Source organism: Pseudopodoces humilis, chromosome 19 (assembly GCF_049639895.1).
Source record: "Pseudopodoces humilis isolate 2021_Gansu_Grassland_sample_001 chromosome 19, ASM4963989v1, whole genome shotgun sequence".
NCBI classification, from domain to species: domain Eukaryota; kingdom Metazoa; phylum Chordata; class Aves; order Passeriformes; family Paridae; genus Pseudopodoces; species Pseudopodoces humilis.
In genome coordinates, this window is record NC_142218.1 from 10179277 (window position 1) to 10202820 (window position 23544).

General features: G+C 51.6%; 1 protein-coding gene across 2 annotated transcripts in view; it reads left to right on the forward strand.

Moving 5' to 3' along the window:
- The window catches only part of LAMA5 (laminin subunit alpha 5), an 85802-nt gene that overhangs the window by 38767 nt on the left and 23491 nt on the right, over window positions 1-23544 (forward strand). Inside the window, exons 4-26 of one of the 2 annotated variants that reach the window (XM_088064576.1) lie at window positions 1867-1985; window positions 2339-2509; window positions 2953-3050; window positions 7750-7865; window positions 8708-8826; window positions 9595-9685; window positions 9835-9969; window positions 10399-10461; window positions 11618-11758; window positions 12106-12243; window positions 12478-12612; window positions 13070-13204; window positions 14604-14741; window positions 14906-14958; window positions 15149-15248; window positions 15728-15780; window positions 16186-16291; window positions 17084-17183; window positions 17353-17509; window positions 19174-19312; window positions 22072-22214; window positions 22305-22411; window positions 23108-23261. In XM_088064576.1, the coding sequence (XP_087920702.1) occupies window positions 1867-1985; window positions 2339-2509; window positions 2953-3050; window positions 7750-7865; window positions 8708-8826; window positions 9595-9685; window positions 9835-9969; window positions 10399-10461; window positions 11618-11758; window positions 12106-12243; window positions 12478-12612; window positions 13070-13204; window positions 14604-14741; window positions 14906-14958; window positions 15149-15248; window positions 15728-15780; window positions 16186-16291; window positions 17084-17183; window positions 17353-17509; window positions 19174-19312; window positions 22072-22214; window positions 22305-22411; window positions 23108-23261 (2711 nt within the window). Of the gene's footprint in view, window positions 1-1866; window positions 1986-2338; window positions 2510-2952; window positions 3051-7749; window positions 7866-8707; window positions 8827-9594; window positions 9686-9834; window positions 9970-10398; window positions 10462-11617; window positions 11759-12105; window positions 12244-12477; window positions 12613-13069; window positions 13205-14603; window positions 14742-14905; window positions 14959-15148; window positions 15249-15727; window positions 15781-16185; window positions 16292-17083; window positions 17184-17352; window positions 17510-19173; window positions 19313-19586; window positions 19717-22071; window positions 22215-22304; window positions 22412-23107; window positions 23262-23544 lie in introns of both variants that reach the window. The other variant, XM_088064577.1, reaches the window with a different exon arrangement.

Sequence of the window (23544 nt, forward strand, 5' to 3'; positions counted from 1 at the left end):
CTCTGTGGGAGGAGGGAGAAGTGACTGCTGGGTGAGGTTCTGTCCATGTCTGTTTCCTTAAAGCACTGCTAGAGTTTAAGGCCAATGGGTTATTCTGTTTTAGCTCAGAATGCCCAGCTTCTGGCTCACATGGCTGTGCAGATTTTGCAGTAACTGGAGGAGTTCTTTGGTTTTCCTGAGTAGCTCCTTGGGCTGAGCATCCTGTCTCCATGCAGCTGTGGCAGTTCTCTGCAAATCAATCATCTCAAGCCAGTGGTGACAGGTTCCTTGCCTGGGGCTTTAAAAATAAATTGCTTTTAAAAAAGCACCTGATGAAGCAAACCTTGGCGGCCAGAGACCTTATGTTAAATATTTCCACATCTTCCTGTGGATGCAACTGAGCTCTTGCTGTTGCCAAAACAGTGTTTCCTGGAGCAAGGCCACATTCTGGAGACAAGGTGTGGATGGGTACAAGCCAGAGGTGAAGTCAGGGAGGCAGAAATTCTCTGCTCCCCCTTTGCTGTTCGTTCTGCTCGGCTTAGCCTACCCATGCAGCATGTGGAGTGGGGAACCTGCCTTCTGGAGGCACACTGAGACAGATTTTTGGAGGATTATTCCTGTGAATTGGCTTAACATTTCCCCTTCAGTTTCCTGTGTGAGCTGAGCAGTGCTGGCAGGAACAGGAGATTGTGTTGGCTGCTTTTTCTTCCTTTTTCTCCCCATGGAAATACCCTCAGGAGCACTACAGTGACATTCATTTCCGCATGCTCTGCTGTGAGCTCCTGGCACAGGTGAAAAGAGAGTGGGAAGGAGCAGCAGCCTTTGTCCAGGCTCTTCCTGAGGGAACAGTCCCTGAGAGTGGCACTGTGTAGGGTTTTGCGTGGGTAGATGTAGGTAGGTGCTCACCACCCTGTACAGTCAGGCCCTGAGCTGCCCCAGAAGTGGTTTGGTTGGCTCTGCCAGCACAGGGATGTCACACATCCTGGGGACAAGCGTGCTGGACTTGCAGGAGCAGTCATACTGGGAAGCCAGGTCATTCCTGTAGCTGCAAGGAAAGTCTTGGCATTCAGTGTCCCCAAAGCAGGTCACCCAGCCAGCGGAGTGGCTGCCAGGCAGTGCCTGGTCCCTGACTTTATCCAGCCTTGCATTGCCACTTAGTGGCAGGAGCCCTCGTTTGCTGTCCCCAAGGTTCTTGGTGGCTTTGGCGTTCCTGGTTTGTGGCATTGGTTTAAGAGCAGAGTTCAGAGTAAGGTGTGAGGAGAGGACCTGCAGTATTTGGGAGAGGCAGAGCAATGGCTTATAGGATGTCTGCTTGTCCACCCTGCCTGGTGGGAGATGTCCCTGCAGTGACTGTGGCTTGTGGTTGCTCCTGTTGTGGGTTCTGTGCTGGCTTCAGGACTGACCCAGGAAGTTTGGGAACCACACGAAATGATGGTGCAGCTCCCACCTGAGGAGCAGAGCCCTGGCAGCAAAGAGCCCTTCTGCAGTTCAGTGGAAGCAGAGTAGCAAATCCACTGCCAGCAAGACAACAGATTGAGAGCAGAGTTAGATCTCAGGCTGGTTAAATGTGAGCTTAATTCCAGAGTTGAGGGGTGGGTTTCTCTGCAGGTGGTGGCAGTAGGTACTGTGGCTATTCTGACCTTCCTCATTTGCTGCAGGGAGGTGGTCTGCGGGGTTTTCTGCCTATTACTGTTAGAGTGACACCCTCCCTTAGTGGAGGACATGTATTTAGCCATGACAGAGTTAATGATACAAAGCAATCTCTATGTGGTAAATGCTTAACAAAGATTGTACACCCCTCTCTCCTGTGGTCAGCGTGGGAAAATCCCTAGAGGGCTGGGAAATGTTCCTTTTCTCTGACTGCTCTCATCTCTGGTTGATGAACAGCTTCCAAGAGGGACTGCATTGAGAAGTTTGGCCAGCACACTGTGGATCGGGTCACCAGGGATGACCATGCCATCTGCACCACCGAATACTCCCGGATTGTGCCTTTGGAAAATGGGGAGGTGAGCAGCTGCCTGTTTTCACCCCCTGGGCTTTCCAGGGTGACTCTGTGGCTGTTGGTACTCCTTTTAATAGGCTCCCCCTCGATTGTCAGGTACCACTTAAAGTATTCAGTTGAACCAAATGAGATTGACAGAGAACTGATCCAGTCATCTGGATGACTGGCTTCATTTGAGGGAGGGATTCATTTCCTCCCACCCCACAGGATTACACAGCTTTGTTCTCACAGATTCACAGAACGGTGTGGGTTGGAACCACCCAGTTCAGCTTGCTGCCGTGAGCAGATACACCTTTCACTGGAGCAGGTTGCTCAGTGCCCAATCCATCCTGGCCTTTTCCCTCCTCCCATTCACAGATTGTGGTCTCTCTGGTAAACGGGCGCCCAGGAGCCATGAACTTCTCCTACTCTCCTCTCCTGCGGAATTTCACCAAAGCCACCAACATCCGACTGCGCTTCCTGCAGACGAACACTCTGCTGGGACACCTGATGGGCAAAGCTCTGAGGGACCCTACGGTCACAAGGAGGGTAAGGCAGGCCTTGATACCTCCTGCTGGTGAGGTGGAACTGTTTGAGGGCTGTGGAAGCCACCTCTGGGGGGAGGACACCCTGGGTGTTGCCTGTGGGGATTTTTTCCTGTCTTGCAGCCCCTAAAGCTGAAGGCATCTGCAGCAGATGCTGCTGTGGCTGGAGCTGGAGGCTGCTTGGGAAGACACCCACAATTTGAAACTGGGAGATGTCTCTTGGTGTCACATGTGGCTTTCTGGCTGTGCTGGGAACCCCCCACTCATAGCTAATGGGCCCTGTTAGAGGTGCTGGATCTTACCACAGGCAGATACTGCAGTCTGCAATGTAAGGGAAATATCCCAACACATGATTTTACTGGATAAAGTCGTGCTGACTGTTGAGTAGAATGGTTATGAATCTGATTGGTAAAAACAGTAATGACCAGCTTTTCTTGTGCTTTCCAGTATTACTACAGCATCAAGGATATCAGCATTGGAGGGCGCTGTGTCTGCCACGGCCACGCCGACGTCTGCGATGCCAAAGACCCCAACGACCCTTACAGGTACCTTTTGCAAAATCCCAGTTCTGTGTGAAAACATTTGAATTACTGTTCCAAGAATGAAAGGTGATACCAGTGTTAGTTGTGTCCTGTCCTGAGTGTGTAATGGTGGCATCACTGCTGTTGGTTGTCTCTGCCTTGAGAAAAAAGCAGAAACTGTTCCAAGCAAAGTAGCAAAAAATCATGCATTTTGTCGGACTATTTCTCTGCCAGATCAGCTCTCTGGTTGAGTTTCCCTCTGTCTGGTTGGGTTTCCCTGTCCACAACTTTGCCATCCCACTGGAGCAGAGTGTGAGAATGAGAAGGTGGGATGCTGATGTAGAACAGGGAGGTTTCCCCTCAATGTCCTGGGATTGTTCCTGAACTTATGCAGAGAAGTCTTTTGCTTCCCATGTGGCTTCTTAAGCACTGGGACATGGCTCTCATAAAGAGATGGTCTCCCATGAAACCAGAGACTGCTTCCCATTTCTACTCATAAGAACCATAGATTGGTTATGTACATATCTGAACGACTCTTTGCAAAAGAGCAAATGTATAAAGAGGTTACATTTTGGCTAATGCAACTTCCCATCTGCCCTGGCAACATGGAATGCCAAAGAGCTGCTTCAGACCATGGAAGTGTTGCTTTTAGCCATCTGTTTGCAGCTTGAATGTTGCCTTTATGAAAGGGATGGTAGATTCAGCTGCATGAGGGAAGCTTGTATTTCTTTCTCATCAGGATCATGTAGAATTTTTGGATTGTCTAAAATAAAATTCCAGTGAGTCCCAGCCAAGGTTAAAGCTGTTAAGTATTAAAACAAAGATGTATTGGTAAGCAAGCCTGCCTGAGTGTGCCAAACTCTCTGACAAAAGGAAGTTCATGAGTATTTGAATGTACAGTTCCTTGTTTTTTAAGACATTTGTGTTACTGGATGTAAAGTGCACCTGTGTGCTGGGGAAAAAGGCTTCATGGGGACAAGTGAGTCTTTAACCTGGAAATGCCAGGACCTTTCTTGGGTGTGCCAATGGCTTGGGGCTCTCTAAGGAGGGAGGGAAGGTTGAGCAAGGGTTGAGATACGTTGGATGTCCTTTTTCAGTGCCACTTCTGCTGGCAACCATCTCTGTCTCCCGAAATTCCTCCACTCTCATTTGGATGCATTTGATATCTTCATTCTTGGCCCCAGCTGAGATGTTGCAGCACATGTTGGTAAGCAGCTGTTGCATTTCACCCAGAGCAGATCACGCTGGCCTGAGGGAGAAAACATTTCCTACTTGTGTACTTTGTACAGTCAGAACAAAACAGCTGTAGGTCCTTTGGGATACAGCAGGAAAAGGTGCTGGATAAACAGATCTTCTCATGGCATTGCTGTACCCTTTAGCAAGTCCAGGAGCAGAGGCAAGTCAGCAGAAATCTGATACTTTCAGTTGAGAAAGTGAAGTGGGCACTGCTGGGCAGGATCCCAGCCCTCCTGCCCTGACACAGCACAGGGGCAGCTTGGGGATATCTGTAATGCCACATCAGCCGGGGCTCAGACACACTGTTCCCTTGAGACAGGCTCAGCTACCAGAAGCTTGTCATGTCTTTAGCAATCTGTGTGCTGTGCCCTCTGCACCTGTCCTGCCTCTTGAGAATCTGATGTGTGGCAGCAGCTGGGCAAGGAAATCCAAATAAAGGGATGTGGATTGGCCTGGCCCTATAAAAACCCCACAATCTCAGCTTGTTGTGGGGGGTCTCTGCTGCTCATTTTAGCTTCTTTCTTCTGCGCATCCCCACGTTTCTTGTGCCTGCTGCTCAGAAAGGCAGGATGAGCACTTTGATAGAGCTGAGGTGAGCTAGAACTCTTGGCAAAGACTTCAGGATTTGATGAAGCGTGTCCATGAGCTGACTTCCTGCCCAGAAATGATAATACTCATGCAACTTTGGAAGGCTGGTGTGAAGTGTCAAGCTACAGAGGCTGCACATCCAGCTGTGTTGAGCTGGCAGCACATCTGGGCTCTGTGTGAGTATTTGCAGCCACCTCAAGGCTCTCTGCACTTCTCACAGCTTTCTCTCTTTGCCCTAAATTGGAATGGGCTGAATTAAGCAGAGGGAAGGGATGTTCTCCTGGTTAAAGGTGAGCACCAGCAGGATGGGGCACAACCCTTTCTCCTGGCAAACCCTTGGAGCAGTGAGATAAGAGTCATCAGGAATCTGGCTTGGAGAACCCAGACAAGGCATGCTAACAGGCTGAGTGAGCTCAGGAGAGCCCTGCAAAGGTTCTGCATCTGTCTGAGAAGAGCAACTGTTTCTGTGGCTTCAGTGCCCTGTCACAGACACCACAAGTGAGAGGGGAGACAACCAGAGAGTTCAGCTGCTCCTTTTGTGCCTGATGCTGAAGATAACCACCAAGACAGCAGCAGCCTGGCTGGTCAGAAGCACATCCACAGATGAAGGATGCTTTCCCACTGCTGGATCATGGACTTCAGTTTCCCCTTTCCCATTTGGAAGGGAAAGCACCATGTGTGCCGGTAGATTTGTGCCATCTGTCAGTCTCTCTTTGCAGGTGGTTTTTTCTCCATACAGTCAGAAACAAAGGAAGGGGCTTTTTTTTTTTTCCTGATTGTGCTCCTCAGATGTCCCAGCCAAATCCAGATGCTGTAGTGTTTGTGTGCTGCTCTCCATTCTGCCACAGCTGTTTGCTGGAAACTGTTTAGTCTCTGCTATTGAGCATCAATTCCAGCGGGAAGACTGCGGTTTCATTTCTTACAGCAGAATGACCAGGAAATATGTGCTATGTGAACACAGCCGCTCCCTCTTCTTCCTTGTATATACTCAATCAATGAAACATGTAAATATTGTGGTTTATACACATTTGTCTGTAATTCATTAGCAGCATGGACTCGGCACAAGGTGCGGTAAAGCCGTGATAGATGAGCTCTCTGAGAGGTCATCGTAACTCTGAGCAGCAGAGACTAAATAAATACCTCCTTCTCCATCTGAAGTGAGCATCTTTACTCATGCAGTGCCATCTTCTTGCATTCTGGGAACTGAACCAGTACTTTTCAAACATCTTGAACGTTAAAGAGCCCAGGGTGTGTGGCTGGAGCCACGTTCTCCAGTCAGGGAGATTAACACTGCTCAGCAGGTTTATAAGTTCCCTGACTCAGTGACCATCTTTCTCCACACGTATGTGTATGGATCTTAATCTTGATCTCCAGCTGCTGCCATGGAAAGAAAGGATAAAATTTTGTTTTGTTGAAGTGCTGAGTGGTAGTCAGCCAGGTGAGAGGTCTGTGGGTGGCTGCATTCCGCAGACACGGCCAAGGTTTGCCTCTCATTGAGACTCCCCCTAGGGTCTGCAAAACACCTGAAGAACAAAGTTCCTAGTGAATATTTCAGGGCTGTTTTCTGCCACTTAAGATCCAGCCAGGGGTTCAGTTTCATGCCTGGACTCTGCCAGCCACAGCCCAGCCTGTGAATGTGGGCAGGGATGGGGCATGATGAACGCTGAGAGAACTGACTGCAGCCAAGTGTTCTGTGGCATCTGCAAGGGAAAGGCTTGGAGCAGCACTGGGACCTTCTGCCTCTCAACCCCCCTGCCTGAAGCAAACATGCTGAGTGTGGATCCTGCTTGCATTCCCATTATTTTCATTAAAATGAGGTCACTTGTCCAGTGCTGCTGCCTCTGTCTAGCAACAGACTTGCAGGTCCCACATCCTAAAATTACACGTAGGTGGAAACTGTGGCACTCAGCTCAGTGTAGAGCGTCTGCACTCCCACACTTCACCCTGAATGACTGCTCCTTTTGTTTCTAACGTTTTAGAAAAAACTACATTTATTTTTAAACACCCTGCTTTTGAATGGAAAAGCATTGGAGGAGGGAGAGATGGGAGTGGTGGACTGGCCCTGAGGGGAAATGAGTAATTGCACAGATAAAAGCTGGAACATGCTGTATTATCCATAAGTCTAATACAACAGAAAGCATTTGTGTTGGATGGGAATTGCCATCCAAGTGGAGGTTTTGGGGCTGATGTCACTGACATTAATGAATCACCCTTGCTCGGGCAGGGACGAGATCCATCGGGTGCCTGTCGAGATTCCTTGCCTGGCGCCTCTGGAGCCGTCTATTTACCCAGCACAGCCCTGCCTGGAAAGCAGGAGGTGCAGAGCACAAGGGAATGTAGGGCCAGCATCTGCTGAAGAATTCTTGATTCAAATTTCATGCCCTCCTCCCTGCAGCACAGGTGTACCTGGAGGAGCAGATAGCACTTGTGTGGCCCCATCCTTTTTCCTTTCATGCTGCCCCTGCACAGTGGTGGGTACATCTTCGTGTCCCTGCACCATGCCACACTTTCTCAAATAATCAGCTTCAGCTTGGTTTCTACCACTGCCACCTCCAACCATTTCACATTTTATTCCCTGCAGAGCAGGCTAGGCAGTGGCACACTGATTTGTCCTGTCTCCCTATGAAGACAAAAAGGAATGATAGTGGAGGAGAAGGAAGGGAGAGAATGAAGCTGGAATAGCAAAGTTTGGTGTTTGACTCAGAAAAGAAGAAATCAATTTCAAAGTTGAAAAAATCCTTAGATGCCTCTTTTCCAGAGTATTGGGATTAGCAAATACCACTCGTTCATGTACCAGATCAGTGACAGTGATGCACAGCAGGGTCACACAGCAGCTCCCCATCCCACACGTCCCTGTCATCACCCCAACCTTGTCTGTGCCCCATTGCTGTCCCTGCAGGCTGCAGTGTGACTGCCAGCACAACACCTGTGGTGGCTCCTGCGACCGCTGCTGCCCGGGCTACAACCAGTTCCCCTGGAAGCCTGCCACCGCCGACAGCGCCAACGAGTGCCAGCGTAAGTGGGAGCTGGGCTGTCCCTTCCTGCCAAGCACAGCTCGGGGCCGTGCTGCAGACAGGCGGTTCACTGGGCTGGTGGGGCTGGTGCTGTGTGCCACTGGGAGGACTCTGCACAGCAGGTGTTGATGTTCAGGTGAGCCTCACACAGGGAGGTCTCCAGGGTTCGTGTGGGACTTCGGCTCCGCTTGCATTCCAGTTCCTCCTGTGCGTCCAAGGGTTTGTGCAGGCGAGTCTCGTTGCTCAATTCCGTCTGCAAGATGAATTAGGTTTGGATGTGTTTACGTGCAGGACGTCTTTATTTGTCTAGAGAAACCTTTGGTCAGTGCAGACAGTGGAATTTCTGCTGCACTGGGAGTGTAGAGAGCAGAGCTGCACCACATGGTGTCTTAGAAATGCAGGGTGGCAAAGGCTCTTAATCCTGTGAGTTTGTAAAGCCGCCTCACCTGGTGCTGGATTTTACAGCTCACCTCTATCCAGGGTGGGATAAAAGAGGCAAGAATGTTGCTCTCTAAACCAGGCTACTCAAAGCCCCATGGTGTGGTAATTTTTCTTTCTCGTCTGTACATGCCTGCACATATTTTACTTGTGACTTTGTGCCCACTGCGCTCTCCTGGTTGCAGACCAGATTTTGTGAAGGAGTTGCTGCTTCTGTGCTTTTGAATTGAAATACTTCAGAGACCTTGGGAGATCATGTAATCCCCCAGATGCATTCAGGCATCTTTTCTCATGGAAAAGCAACCCATCAGACCCAGGAGGGAGAGTTGACATCTTGAGGTGCAGCTGCTGACTGAAGGAGCTCTGAGGATGGGGGGGTTTAGCTCCCATCTCTTTGTATTCCAGCCTGCAATTGCAATGGCCATGCCTACGACTGCTACTATGACCCAGAGGTGGATCGACACAAAGCCAGCAGGAGTCGTGAGGACAAGTTTGAAGGGGGAGGTGTTTGTATTGACTGCCAGGTAGGCCCGAAGAGTTTCACTGGAAAAGGCTGTTGCAAATGTTTGTGTTTGTTTCTGCTGTCAGCCTGCAGTTCAGCCTCATGGGACCTCCACCAAGCCACTCTGTTACCTTAATTAGGTCTTTGCCTGGAAATTTAGTCTCTTTGCTGTGGATTAAAGGAGTGTGCACCAGTAATGAGAGCAGCACTTGGGTTTCTAACTGTTCCCTGGTGGTACCAGTACCTCCTAAAGCTTTAGTTTACTGAGACACCAGAAGTGGGAGGGACTGGTTGCTGCCCAGCAATGCCTGCCTAGTTCACAGTGCTCTGGCATCTCCCTGGATGTCTCTCTGCCCACCAAAATGCCAGTCTTCAGTCTCTGTGAAGGTGGGAAAGTAGGTCTTCCCTTCCCAAGGTGATGGTGACTGTGGCGTGGTTAATTCATGCACTGGCATGAAACTTCTGGCTGTGCTTCCTTGCTGGGAGGAAACAGGTTGCTCCTATCCTCCAAGCACAAAGTGGTCAGGACATTTTCCCATCTGAAGGAAGTGAAATGGGCTCAAGGTCAGATATGAACCTGAAACTCACCCTGTGTTTAGGGAAGGATACAGTTTGCAGGAAATGCGTTGTTCCCAAGTCGGTGTATGGGAGTTTTGAGCAGATTCAGGTCTTCGGTGTGCTGACGTTCCTGAACTGCTTCCTCTGACCTGGAGCTGTTGGCAAATCTGGCAGAGGAATGTGAATCCTGCTGGCAGAGGAGCTGATAACTTTCTAACCCACTGTCTTTCAGCATCACACCACTGGCATTAATTGTGAGAGGTGCATCCCTGGATACTATCGATCCCCTGACCACCCCATCGACTCTCCATACATTTGCTACCGTGAGTGTGAACTCCTCGGCAGTGACATCCTACTGGACTTGGTGACACTGGGGAGGGTGCTCTGGAGGGTTGGGCTGAGAGGTTTTTCTGCTGTAGGGAGCCTGAGGCCTCAGTCAGTGACACTGCTGCTGGCTTGTCCCTCTCTGCAGGCTGTAACTGTGAGTCTGACTTCACCGATGGCACCTGCGAGGACCTCACGGGGCGCTGCTACTGCAAACCCAACTACACCGGGGAGCACTGCGACGCCTGTGCCGAGGGCTACCTCAACTTCCCCCACTGCTACCGTAAGTGGGGCTTCACATCTGGCAGCCCACAGACCCAGCAGCTGTGGGAAGGGCCGGCAGCTCCAGTTGTGGCTCTTGGGATGTCCTTTCCCTGTGCCACGCAGCATTTCTGTCCCAGGAGTAATTCTTTCAGGTGGGCTTAAGTCCACATTTGGCTTGGGTGGAAGCTGCACCAGAGCTGAGCTGCTCTGAACACGGAGTCAACAGGAGAGTCCCATTTGGCTGGAGTTTAATCTCTCAATTTTTAATGAAAGACAGGCTAAAAAGGGATGTAATGGATTGTTGTTTAGTGGGACATCTGTGCTTTGTTCCATGTTCCACAATTTTATTCAGCCTGTTCAGCTTTGGGACTGTCAAGTCCTTGATATTCCATCAGGATTTCCCTGGAGTGTGTGTGATGACGTGTGCAATGTGTCTTTCTCTGCACAGCTATTCCAGCATTCTCTCACAACGATACTGGAGAACAAGTGCTTCCTGCAGGACAGATAATAAGTAAGCACTGCAATTTTCTTTGATGCTTTGGCAATGCTGTCATTTCTGTTGTACCCCCCATCCAATGCAAGAGTGGGTCTTCAGCTTACTGGGCATGTACTTTGTGTGAGGCAGCCCTGAGTGGTTTTAGAAGAGTACAACCTGCAGCTGAGTTGTGGGGAAAGGAAGTTTTATGATCCCCTTTTTACAGAAGTGGAAACTATAGCCTAGAATGACTGTGGTTTTTTCTGGGGTCCAGGCTGTGTGGGGATGTCCCTTGTGCCTTCCTGCGAGGAAGCTTCCCCAAAGGTTGTGGAGGGGCTGTGGCTGAGCTGGGAGCTCTGCTCTGGGTGCCTCTGAAGGGTCGTGCACAGGCAGCCACTCACTCTGTGTCACTTCCTCTGTTGTTTAGAAAGCTCATCCATGCTCTCCTCCCTGCTCCCCTCTACCTCCTTCCTCTGTCCTGCTCACTCCTCTCAGTTCATCTACTCCCTTGTGCTTTATTCTGTCCCTTTTCCCACTGAATCCTCCCCTGTCTCATGCTCCCCAGCACGCTCCAGATAACCTTTTCCTTCCTTCTGATATTTTGAAGTCTGTATCTCCCAGACAGGTTTTTGCTTTCCTGAGCTGGAATTTCTCACTTCCCTTCTCATTTCCCCACCTTCCCCTCCCTCTGCTTTTTGGGTGATGTTTGTCCTTCCCTCTCCCAGCCGAGCACCCCACACCACTGCTGTTGGTGACAGCAGGGCTGGCTCAGAGCCTCGGCACTGCCTGCTTGGAACACCCTGCCCTGGAAGTGGGAAGGTCTCGGGTGCAGCTGAGCATGGAGTGACCAGAGAGAAAGCCCAGAGTTCACCCTGGTTAGCTGAAGGCTTTTATTATTCCCACACTAGACTGAAGCAGCTCTGCCTGGGCTTGTGGAAGCAGCATTTGCCTGCCTTGTGCATTGCCCTGCTGCCCACCCTGCACCTTCACAGCAGCGTGTGCCGAGTGCACCCAGCCACCCACGAGCCAGGCGTGGTTCAGTTAAAACATTTTCATCTGCCAGGAGGGTTATGGGAGCAAATGCTTGTGAGCATTTGAGCTGCCTCATGGCAGCTCCTGCCGTGTCCTTGTGGGACCTGAGAGCTGGAGTGACAGCCGTGTGTGGTGTCGCCTGTTGTGTGTCCCCATCCAGACTGCGATTGCTACGCGGGTGGGACAGAAGGCAACGCCTGTCGGAAGGACCCTCGGCTGGGGATGTGCGTGTGCAAACCCAACTTCCAGGGAGCACACTGCGACCAGTGCGCCCCAGGCCACTATGGACCCAGCTGCCAGCGTGAGTACGGGCAGGCAGCGTCCCCAGGCTCGCCCTGCTGGGCTTCTCCTTGTTCTCTTCTCATGCTGGGGAGGAGGAATCCCACAGCTCCACTTCCAAGTGACAAATTCCCATTACTTCTGCACTTTTGCTGTTGTTTTCCATCTGACCCTCCAGCATCCTCCTAAGCTGTGTGGGGCTCTTGAGGAATGAGCTATACGCCAAGCATGCTTGCTGTCAGCTCTGTTCCCCCTGCTTTCTCCAGCAACTGCTCTTCTACCCCAAAGGAACAGATGCTCTGGTTCCTTTCCTGGAAAGGCTAAAGACACAAAACCTGCTTATTTACTAATGCCCTTGTTGCTTTGCAGCCTGCCAGTGCTCCAGCCCTGGTCAGTACGATGGCACCTGTGACAGCGAGACAGGACAGTGTCTGTGCCGGACAGGATTTGAAGGGCACTCGTGTGACCAGTGTGCTCCAGGCTACTTCAACTACCCTCTGTGCCAGTGTGAGTATCTGTCCTTCACGAGCCTGGGGGGGGATACACAGCCAGAGTCCTCTGGCAGGGGGCTGAGGGACTGTGGTTTTGTGGGTGTTTTGGAGAATATGTGCCATGGGCAGAGACTGATGGTTTGAACGCTTAGAGCAGCACCTCGTGTATATCTGAGGACCCCAGGAAAGTGCCATTTTGCCATGAGCTGTGCCCCATGCTCCCAGCTGAGGTGGTCTGTGTGTGTTGCAGTGTGCAGCTGCAGCGCGGTCGGGACGCTGCCGGGAGGCTGTGACTCCGCCGGGAATTGTTTCTGCAGAGCCGAGTTTGCTGGGCCACGGTGTGAGCGCTGCAGCCCTGGGCACCACTCCTACCCCCACTGCTACGGTAAGCACCTGAACCTCCAGCTCCTGCTGCTCTAAAAAACGTACCCGTTCTTGTAAAGCGTTGGTGTTTCTCAATATCAAATCCATGTGGTTTGCACTGTGAATTGGGCAGGCTCATTGTGGATGATAGCAAAGCCTGAAAGACAGAACAGTTTTTTATCAGTCACACTTCCTCATCACAACCCTGCTGTGACCTGGTGTCTCAGTTTATGCCTTTTTTGTGTGTCACTGTAGTGCATTAACCTACTAAACTACTGAGGAACACTGAATGGGCTGTAAGAACCCCTCAGTGGCATTTTCCTGGTACGGCTATGAAAATACTGCATGATTTGCCAAGGGATTAAGAAATTAATTTCTTTTCTGGTGGAAGTGTCTCATTCCTGGGGGGCTGAATGATGCTTCAGACCAGTAGTGCTTGGCCACAGATCACAGGGATCATCAGAGTCCTGCTCTTACAGCTTGCTCCTGCGATTCCCGGGGTGCAGTGGACAACAACTGCAGCCCAGTGGGGCAGTGCCGATGCCACGGGAATTTTGCGGGACACACCTGCAGCCAGTGTGCCCTGGGCTTCTATGGATACCCCAGCTGCACACGTGAGTAACACCTTACTGCTCTCTACCACCACCTGAGAGGAGCCCATAGCCAGACCAAGGTTGGTCTCTTCTACCAAGTAACAAGAGGAGATGGCCCCAAGTTGCACCCTGGCAGGTTTAGGTTGGGTATTAGGAAAAATTTCTTCACCAAAACAGTTGTCAAGCATTGGCACAGGCTGCCCAGGGCAGTGGTGGAGTCACCATCGTTGGGGGGATTTAAAAACCATGTAGATGTGGCACTTGGGGACAGGGTTTAGTGCTGAGGGAACAACTGGATGATGATCTTAGAGGTCTTTTCCAGCCGTTAAGATTCTCTGACCCTATCCATTTCCCTGGGCACTGCATCACTCCTGGACTACTGCTGCTGGTGCCAGGGCTGAGCAATGCCTGTGGCAGGTGCCTGCAGCCCCAGCTCCTCTGGCCAGCCCTCCCCAGCACTGAGCAGTGTCCTCATCTCCCTCCCTGTCAGCAGTCCCGACTGGAAGCCAGATGGACTCCTATGTCTCCCAGCAAGAATTTACGGCTCATTAAAAAGTAATCCGTGATAGAATTTCCCTGAAGCAACAAAAGAGCATCATCACTCTCTTGCACAGAAATAAATGTGGACTCCTGAGCCATGCCAGCTGGCAGAACACTCCTCCCAAATGCTGATGACGGCAATATGCCTTTGAAGAGGCGGGAGGCAGAGATGAAATGGTCTCACAGGAGTTCAGTGGTCACTTTTTATGGCTCATAAAGCCATAGCCACATTGCAGAGCTGTAGAAGACCCACAGCAAGGAAAGAAAAGAACCACCTGATTTTTATATTTTTTTTTTTAAATCAGTTGTTTCCTGAGCAGTCTTTTGCTGTTAGCCAGTGTGGGGGTGTCAGCCTAGAATGTCTCCTCTGGCAGGGATTTGAGGTGTGCTGGCTGGGGAACGAAGGCATGGGCAGCTCCCTGGCAGCTTGCTGACCTTTCCTATGATAGGACAGTGGGAACTCTGTGGGGAGCAGGTCGTGCAGAAGCTGTGGAACCATTGCCCTGCCCTCACCCCACTGCCCACATCCACAGGGCAGACCCTGATGACCAAAAGCTGCTCTTGAGTGTTTGGGATTTTGTAGAGTCTGATATTTCACTGGCAACTGACTTTTGGGGGATGAGATCACACCCCTTCTCCTCAACCAAAACTCTTCCTTGCCTCTGAAATACACATCAGTGTATGTGAACGGGTGTGATAAACATTGAGACTTCTATTGTTTTCCTTAAACGATGGAGTGGTTTTAACCAAAAGCAAAGAATGAAAATTCTATTTATAATCCACATGTCTGGCTGCTTTTGGTGAAGGTCAGGCAGACAAAAGAGGCTGTTTCTGGGAAGCCCTGAATGCCACTCCAGCAGTTCTCTGCCCTCTCTTGCAGCTTGCCAGTGCTCCCAGGAAGGGTCCCTGCACAGCACCTGTGACCAGGACACGGGGCAGTGCAGCTGCCGGCCCAAGGTGATGGGACAGCGCTGTGACAGCTGCGTGCCTGGCGCCTACGGGTTCCCCCACTGCGAAGGTAGCCCCTTTTCCCTGATCTCTTGGGACACTCCAGTCCCTTGGGTGCTGGTAAATGTGTTTATCATCCCCCAAAAGTTCTGCAAGGGGAGAAATAACCTCAGTTACGGACAGCCAAGGGGTGAACTAATGCTATAAATCCGTTCTTTTATCCCTCTCTTCTAGTGGGCTCCTGTAACCCAGCAGGGTTGGAGACTGCAGATCCCTTGCTGGCCTCAGTGAGTATCAAATGTACCTACCACAACCCCTGCAGGTTATTTTGTATATTCCACTTTATTTCTTTTCAGACCAAGTCCTTCCTTAAGCTCAGCTAGAGCAGCAGACCCCATGTTCAACCACTGTTGAGGATTTGCTTGTGATTTGTGATCAAATTCTGACCTGCTCCTTTCTCCCCCTGCCTTTCCCCAGGGCTCCTGTGCATGTCGGGCATACGTTGAAGGCCCAGCTTGTGACAGATGCAAGCCTGGATACTGGAACCTGACTCCAGAGAACCCCTACGGCTGCCTGAGTAAGGAAATGGCATTTTCACAGCCCACAAAAGTCCCCTCCATGGTGCAAGAGCCAAACAGAAGCCACAGCACCATCACTGGAGAACTGGAAGCGATGGCCTTCCTTCCACCTACACCCAGAAGTGATGTGTCAAAGCTGGAGTCCTCTGGGTAACCCTCACGTGGAAAGGGGAAAGGCTGGAGCCTGGAGCTTTTTGCTTGGGATGAAACATAGGGCTCGTGCAATGACTTTTGCCATTCTCAGCCCTCCCTGCAGATACTTAACTTTTTTTAGCGAAATATGCAGGAAAGGCAAGTGTCTTTGGTAGCTGTGTCTTCAACAGTAGCTGTCCAAGATGAAATCTGAGCCCTTGTGCAGGGCTGCCTTCTACTTGACCAGTTCCTGGCTCCTGTTACCCCAGCCAGTGTCCTCTGGTGTGGTGGGTGCTGGCCCCATCAGGCTGATTGACCTTCTGGTTTTCTTGTTCATCTCCCTCAGGCTGCAGGTGTGACACCAAGGGCACCATCAGCGGAGTCGCGGAGTGCCGGCAGGTGGGTTTGTTCCTCTGCTTCCAGGCTCCTCTGAGTGTGCTGTGTTGGGAGTGTTCAGCTCTGTCTCTCCAGCAGCTGCTGGAGAGGTCCCAGCACTGAGTTCTCAGCACTTGCACCACAGTCTGGGCTTGCATGGGAATGTGGGATTAAGACCTGTCATAAATTAGACACCTAAATATTTCTGGGTCTGTCCCAGGATGCCTGGATTTTTGTTTGCCTGCATTGTTGGGTAATTTAAGTTATCTGGCCTTATCTGGCCCACCCACACGCAGGAAGCTGTGTGGAGCATGAATCTCAGTCTGCTGCTTCTGCAGTGTCTCAGAGCAGAGCCCAAATAACTGAGGAACAGCTTAGGCATGACAAGCAACAGGAGGGAATGAGTTTCCATGCCTGCTTCTCTCCCAGGGCGATGGGCAGTGCTTCTGCAAAGCCAACGTGTGTGGGCAGTTCTGCTCAGCCTGCAAGGATGGCTACTTCAACATGGAGAATGCAAATTACTTTGGCTGCCAAGGTGAGCCCCTTCTGTGATGTGTTTGCTGAGTGAGGGGGACCACAAGAGCTGACCCCACTGCACAGATTGACTGGTTGGTGACCTTGGAGAAAAGAGGCAAGAGATGTCCCACCTTCTGTTTTGGGTCATCGTTTTTGGGGTTGATGTGGTTAAGTGCTTTAATGGTTACTGTGGTAGTGCTGGGTTGATGGTTGGAATTTGATGATCTTATAAATCTCTTCCAACCTTGGTTCTGTGATTCTGTACCACAGCCCAGAGCATGGGCTGGGAATTACTGTGGGTCTGGAGACCTGAGGACATGCTTTTCCACTGTTGGACACAGGTCTGTCAGGCTGGGGAGCGAACAGCCAGGTAAGGTACCCCTTTGGGTGCCAGAAACCGGTGTGTTTGAGCCACTGGTCACATCCTTGCAGCAATGGCCCTTCCTCCTGCTGGGAGAGGGTGGGCATGGGTACGTGGGGTTGGCCACTCTCCACGGTGTCTGTGGGAGGAGGGAAAGGAGGAGATGCAGCTGCTGTGAGCCGTCCCACGCAGTGCTGGCCCGGCTGGTGGCAGGGCTGCAGCGCCCGGGGTGAGGGTTTGCAGACCTTGTTCCATCAGCCGCCTGGAAATAGCTCGGCGCTGAGGTGGAAGAAGAGTCAATCCAAGCGGGGCCGGGGCCAAATATGAAAACGGATACAATGGAATAAAAATAGTGGCCCCAGGCTCCCTGCCCGCTGCGATGTGCCTTTGATTAGTGAGCAGGAGCTCGTTAGCACAGCGGGAATGTAAACAGGCGCTTCCTGCCCGCAGGCTGCCGCTGCGACGTCGGCGGAGCCCTGGGTCCATCCTGTGAGGAGCGGAGCGGAGCCTGTCACTGCCGGCAGAGCACACAGGGTCCCACCTGCACCCAGTAAGCTGCTCCTTGCACTTCTGCCTCCCACCGTGTCCTCTGCCACCACGGGGATGGGGAGCTCATCATCCGGGCTGCTGTCACATCAGCCGCGTGCCTGGCAGGAGTGTCCCCTCACCGCTCCCTCCGGACTGCCCAGCACCGGGTAACGCTGCTCTCTTTTCCCCAGACCAGCCCGCGACCATTATTTCCCTGACCTTCACCACTTGAAATTCGAGCTGGAGGAAGGCAGCACGCCGGCCGGCCGGGCTGTGCGCTTTGGCTACAACCCACTGGAGTTTGAGGGCTTCAGCTGGCGAGGATACGCGCAGATGTCCTCCATCCAGGTACGCCTGGTGCCTGCAGCCCAGCTCCCCGCAGGGAGGATGTGGCCGGTGGAGGACTGATGTGCTTTTGGCACGCGTCTTTCACCCCAAGTGCTCCTGAAACCCCCAAAGTCACAGGATGGCCAACATAAACAGCACAGTGTATATATAGCCTGTTTGTGCAGATATTTCCTGTAGTGCTGGGGGTGGCATAGACTGATGAGGGGAAAGATCCTAAACTGGGAATCCCATGACATCCTAATCCATTTAGACAAAGGTGGTAGCATGGTGATTACTTACAGGGGTGTCTATAAACACTGTCTCTCAGTTTCCTTGTTCTTCTTTCAACTGACTCTGCTCTTTCCTATAACTCTACATAACCTTTCCTCTCTTTTCCAAAAATAAGTATCTCCTCCTCAGCTGCTCCTCAGCTTGGACCTCTTGTTACCCTTCAGCCTTTGCCCTTGCTGTTAGCTGGTTTGCTAACAATGGTTTATGCTAACCTGGAGTTGTGTAAGTCCTAGAAGTGAAGCTGTTTCTTCTGTTGACCTTTTTTGTCTCCTTGTTGGTTTCTTTTGCATGGCCTCTGCGGAAGTGTGTGTGTGTTTGGGGATGGAGTGTAGGGCAGTGATTCTCTGACAGTCTTGTCCCATGTAAGATGTTCCTTATTCTGGTGCACGTACTTTCAGTTTTCTTCGCATTTTTGTGCTTAGGTGAAATAATGGAGGGGCTGTTTCCAACTGAATTTTAGGTAGGAGCTAAGCAGTGAACTCCTGTGGGCTCCCTTGAGAAAATCCCAGCCTTAAAGCTTAAGGATGGAGCTCAAGTTCGTAGCTCAAGTGTTGCATGCAGTATTGGTGTTTGAGCTAGAAGCAGACCTTGATAGAAGGGCTGGCATGTGGCTTTTAGCTGGCAGATCTTACTGTAGTTTGTTATCATCAAACCCTTCCAGTTTGCTCTCCAGTGGGAAGATGGTGTGTAACTGGAGCTTTGGAGAATACAGCCCTCATTAAAAGTCTCCCTGGGCAGACCCCAGCTTTGCCCTGTAGACAGGAGGTTATTTAAGCCTAGATCTCTTTGAAATGGGTCAAACTTAAGCATCCCCTTAGCCGGGGTCTTGCCAAGCAGTGTCCAGGCAGGTGGAGGGCAGATGTGCCATCAGTTGTGTGGTCCATTAGCCCTGCTGGCTTTAGCCCTGCACATTCCTGAGGACGAGGCAGCAGTTCAGTTCCCAGCCTCTTCTGTAGGCAGTTGGGCAGAGCCCCATAAACACAAGAGCAGGAGTTTGGTACCTGGTGGCTGGTTGCAGCACACTAAACCCAAAAGCAGCACGCTGATAACAAAAGCATCAGCTTCCTATAACCATTCCTGTGTAATGGTGTGTGCCCCAGCACAGCTGAGCCACCTTGCTGTGCCCCACAGCACCTTCCAGGTGTGACCACAGCCTTCCCACCCCCTTCCACAGGCAGGTTGCTCCTCGGTGCAGGGCCCAGGTGTCCCCCCAAGGTGGGGACAGTGTCCCGAGGTGCTGTGAGCAGTAGGGTCCGTGTGCTTGTCTCCTCCTCGCACTGTGGCATGTTGCTTTGGGAGCAGTGAGCCGAGCGGCTGCGCTTGGGCTGGCAGTGTGGGTGGTGGAGGTAACTGAAGGTGTGCTGTGCTTCTCTCCCCTTTCTCTCTCCCACCAGCCCAAGGTAGTGGTGACTCTCAATGTGACCTCCCCCGACCTCTTCCGCCTCGTCTTCCGCTACGTCAGCCGGGGGCCCGCCAGTGTGGAAGGGAGGGTCTCGGTCGTTGAGGAAGGAAAGTTTAATGTTTGTGGCAACTGTAAGTGCATTTTTCACTTCTGAACTAACTCAGAGCATCCCACGCTGCGACACTGCTCCTCTGCCCCTTCTCCTGCCCCCAGGTGTGTCCATCCCAAGTGTGCCCATGTCAGGTGGCCGGCCAGAGCCGTGCCGTGGGCTGGCGAGGGAGGGGGAAGAGAGGCAGGCAGGCAGGCAGGTAGGGCAGGCGGGTCAGGCCCTCCCCAGAGTGGGTGGGTGCTCAGGAGCTGCCCCCACAGTGATGTGTGCCCCGTGTGCTCTTTTGCTTTTTGCAGAATAAAATCAGAATCACTGTAGACGTGAAGGAGGCAGAGCTCTATCTGTTCCATGTCATCCTGAGGTATATTAATTCAGGAGGGGCCACTGTGTATGGCAAAATTACAGCTTATCAGCCACGAAGGAGAGGTAAGGATCCCAGACTGCTCTGCTTCCCTGTGCCATCGCCACCTCCTCCCCATCCCAGGCAGCCTTCTGCATCATCCTTTCCAGAAGACGCTTCCATATGGCTTTACCCATTAGTCCTACTCTCCCAGTTGAAAGGCTGACTTGAGTTTGCAGCCCCCTTTAGTTACCAAAGCAGCAGCAAGGTGGGCTCAGCCCTGGGGCTGCACACTGAGGACTGATACCAGCCAGGCTGGTGGGAGATAAAGCTCTTGTACAATTCCATACAACTTTCTCGGCACAGGATGAGATCACCCCAGTGCCCCAGGCAGAACTGAGCTGACTTTCCACAAAACCAGAATGGGCCAAGAGCTGGGAACTGGATCCAAACTTTGGCAGCTGGATGTGGTTTTATTTACTAGATGCCCTGACGTGGCAGTCCTGCCTTTTCCTTGTGCTTCTCCCAAAACTGGCTGCTGGCTTCACACATGGTCTGAGGCTTGGAAGTGCCATGGAATTACACATCTTACACAGGCATTGCACTCTGGTGCAGTGTCCTCTTATCAAGCCATGAGCTGCTGGAGAAGAGCCACCAAAAGATGTCTGAACAGGCCTAGAAATCTGGACAGCAAATATTCTGGGAAACAGTCTGAGCAAGACTACATGGGAACACACCTGAGGCCACGGTGGCAGGTTGGCTGGTTGATTTTACCCCTTTGGATGCTACAGCCACGCTGTCCTGCTGAAGCTCTTCCTCCAGACCACACATGCACAGCACAAGGCTGTCAGCACTAACTGCCTAATTTATCAGTGTGTGAAGTTCTCTCCTCTGTCTTGAATTGACATAAGTTCTGCCTTTGATGTGATATGCAAGGTTTGAAATCCCAAAATTCTATTTTTCTTCCTTTTTTTTTTTTCTTTTTGAGAGGAAAAATGGCTTGTTTTTATGTCCAGTCATATTACACAGCAGAAGAACAAAAAGAGCAGGAGCCATGGCCATGCTTTAGGATCTCACCAAAGGTCAGGAAGTATTTAATCTGTCCTATTCAAGCAGCAGAGCTCATTTGCCTTTAAAAGTGCGTCACTTCTTGTGCAGAAGCAATGCGATTTTTCTGGTGCTGAAGGCAAGCAGCCAGACTGGTGTATCAACAGGACCCAGGAGGGTCCCAGCCTTGGGAGGCTTCAGGAGTGCTGAGCCACCTCGTGTCTGGATGGAAAGGGCTTCACATGGCAAAGGACGAGCAGCCTGGAAAGAAGCTGGAAGATGTAGCTTGCAAAAGGGGAAACCTTTTCCAAGTACGGGATTTGCAGCCTGGTTTCTTCCACTCCGCCTCCAGAAGCCATCTCAGTTGGAATTGTTTATTGCATCAAAGGGATGTGAAACTTCAACCTGTCAGTAAATCTACCCTGTTGCCAGTTCAGAGAAATCTCTTTACTCCTTGCATCCTCACCTCTGCTTCCCATCTGGAAAAGTGAGGTCCCAGCCTCAGCCGATGCCAGGCATGTCACAGAGCTACCACACATGGGAAGGGGTTATTAACCATCCCAGCAGTAGCACAAACCCTTGCTTTAGCTTCTGGCCCTGTGTGTTGTGCCTTGATGTCCATGTACCACACCAGGACAGTCAATGTGCCACATTCTCCACTTCCTTCTTCATCTCATCTGCTCACCGTGCAGCCATTTCCAGTGAATCCCTCTCACCTGTGCTCTTCCAAAGCTCCTGAGACTGCTGGGCAGGCACACAGTCTGCTTCTAGGTGCCGTATTGTGATTGCATCCATTAATGGAGAGGTTTTGGGACTGTCAGATGAGCCAAGGAGCTGTTCAGCAGCAGCAGGATCAGGCCATTCTGTCCTGTCAGTTTAAAATAATGTCTAAATCTCGAGTGCAGAGTCTGTGGTTGGCAGGAAGAAAGGCAGGAGCACACCTTGGGGGCCTGAAAGTTTGTCAGAAGACAGGTATCTTGCCTGTGGAGCTGGGATCAAAATTTCCCTGGGGAAAAATGTATCTGGGCAGTTCTTTTTGTCTGTCTCACGATTAACTTCACAGTTGAGTTCTTTCCTTTTCTAGCTGGCAAAACGCTCCTTGGCTTGCAACATTCTGTGCTTTGCAGTCTGGGGATGCAGAACACGCTGTGAGAGCTCTGGATTTGCATTAAGGATTGCAGTGATTTATATTTATTTCTCCCAATAGGCTATTGATCAGAATGAGAGTGGATGTCTCTGTTCCAGGACAGTGTGGGATTGTGGTGCACCGAGAGAGTGGGAACCTGTCACTCCCCACTGCACGGCAGAGCTGCTTCCCTGAGCATAGCCTCCCACATCCAGCCCCAGGTTTTCCATTCCAGTCCCTTCACAGCCTCTCATCCCTCCCATTCCAGGTACAGAGCAGACCAAGCAGATTGTCTTTGCTCCCAGCACAGAGCCAGCCTTTGTCACTGTCCCCCAGAACAGCTTCGGGGAGCCCTTCGTATTGAACCCAAACACCTGGTCTCTGGTTGTTGAAGCACAGGGTGTGCTGCTGGTAAGGCCCCGTGCTCCACCCACCGTGGGGGCTTCAGCAGCTCCCTGGGGCCAAGTGTCCCAAGCATAACACCTCTCCCATCTCTCCTAGGACTATCTGGTTTTACTGCCCAGCTCATACTATGAAGCACCAATCCTGCAGCTGAAGGTCACAGAGCCTTGTGTCTATCAGCCAGCCCCTGAACAAGCCACCCAGAAGTAAGGATCTGCACATCTTTGTGCTGTGTGGGGCTTGCTCAGCTCCTCTTGGCCTGGGGTTAAGGAATATACAGTCCTTACTCTGTGATGCAGTAAAATTGCTTTGTAGAGTGCTTGGCTGTGGCTGATAAAGCTTGTGAAGCCTGCACTGGTCCAGAAAGGCAACCCATAGATCTCCTCATCCATGACACAGCCAGTCTGTGTTTTCTCATGGACCCTGGAGGTCCAGCTCACCCAGAGGCACCTCTCTGCTAGGCTGGGCTCCCAGTGCCAGGTTGTGTGTGGGTGTGTGTGTCCTCAGAAATGGCTGCCATGAGTAGGTTTTGCTGGACTATTTAAAATTAACAAAGTGTAGTAGTGTTTGGTCAGTCTCAGTGCATCTCTTTGCCCAGAACCTCTCTGTCCATGTTGGCAAGAAGGCTGGCTGGACTCTGGACACTGTCTGTCCCATCCACCATAGTAGTGGTCCCCAGGACAAAACCCATTGCAAGGGGAGAAGCTTTTTGTTGTTACCGCTCTCCCTGGTCCTGTAATGCCCAGTCTCTTGCTCCCCTCTGACCAGAGCTGCTCCTTGGCCTTCCTGATAGACCAAAGCCTTCTGCAGACTTGGCTGGGCCAGGCTGTGTGGGTACTCTCAGCTTTCATAATCATGATGCAACTTTTTGTGCTTCCCAATTTTTTTCTGTGCGTTTCCAGCTGCCTCTTGTACAAGTACCTGTCCGTGGAGGGCTTCCCTGCCGTGCCAGGGGTGGATGCAGTGTGCAGGCTGGACAACCGGCTCCCCAGGCTGTGTCCCACGGAGCAGCTCACCCCCTCCCACCCCCGGATGGCCACCTGCAGTGGCAGTGATGTGAGTGGCACTTCTGTTTCATCCTTCTCCCAGCCACTGCAGTGCTCATCCCCCCACCCCCCCTGCCTGGGGCTTTACCTACACCTGGGCAGAAGGTGAGAGAAGGGCTTTACACCCATGCAGCTGTGTGCTTGTGTGCCCTGTTTGAGGCACCCAGACCGAGTCTCACATGCAAAGGTTAGCAAGGTTTTGATGAGATTGGTTGCGTTGTTCCCTGAGCTGCAGAGGAGGCTGGTTTGTAGTATGGGCATCCTGCACACATTCCCTCAGTCATCCCTCTCTC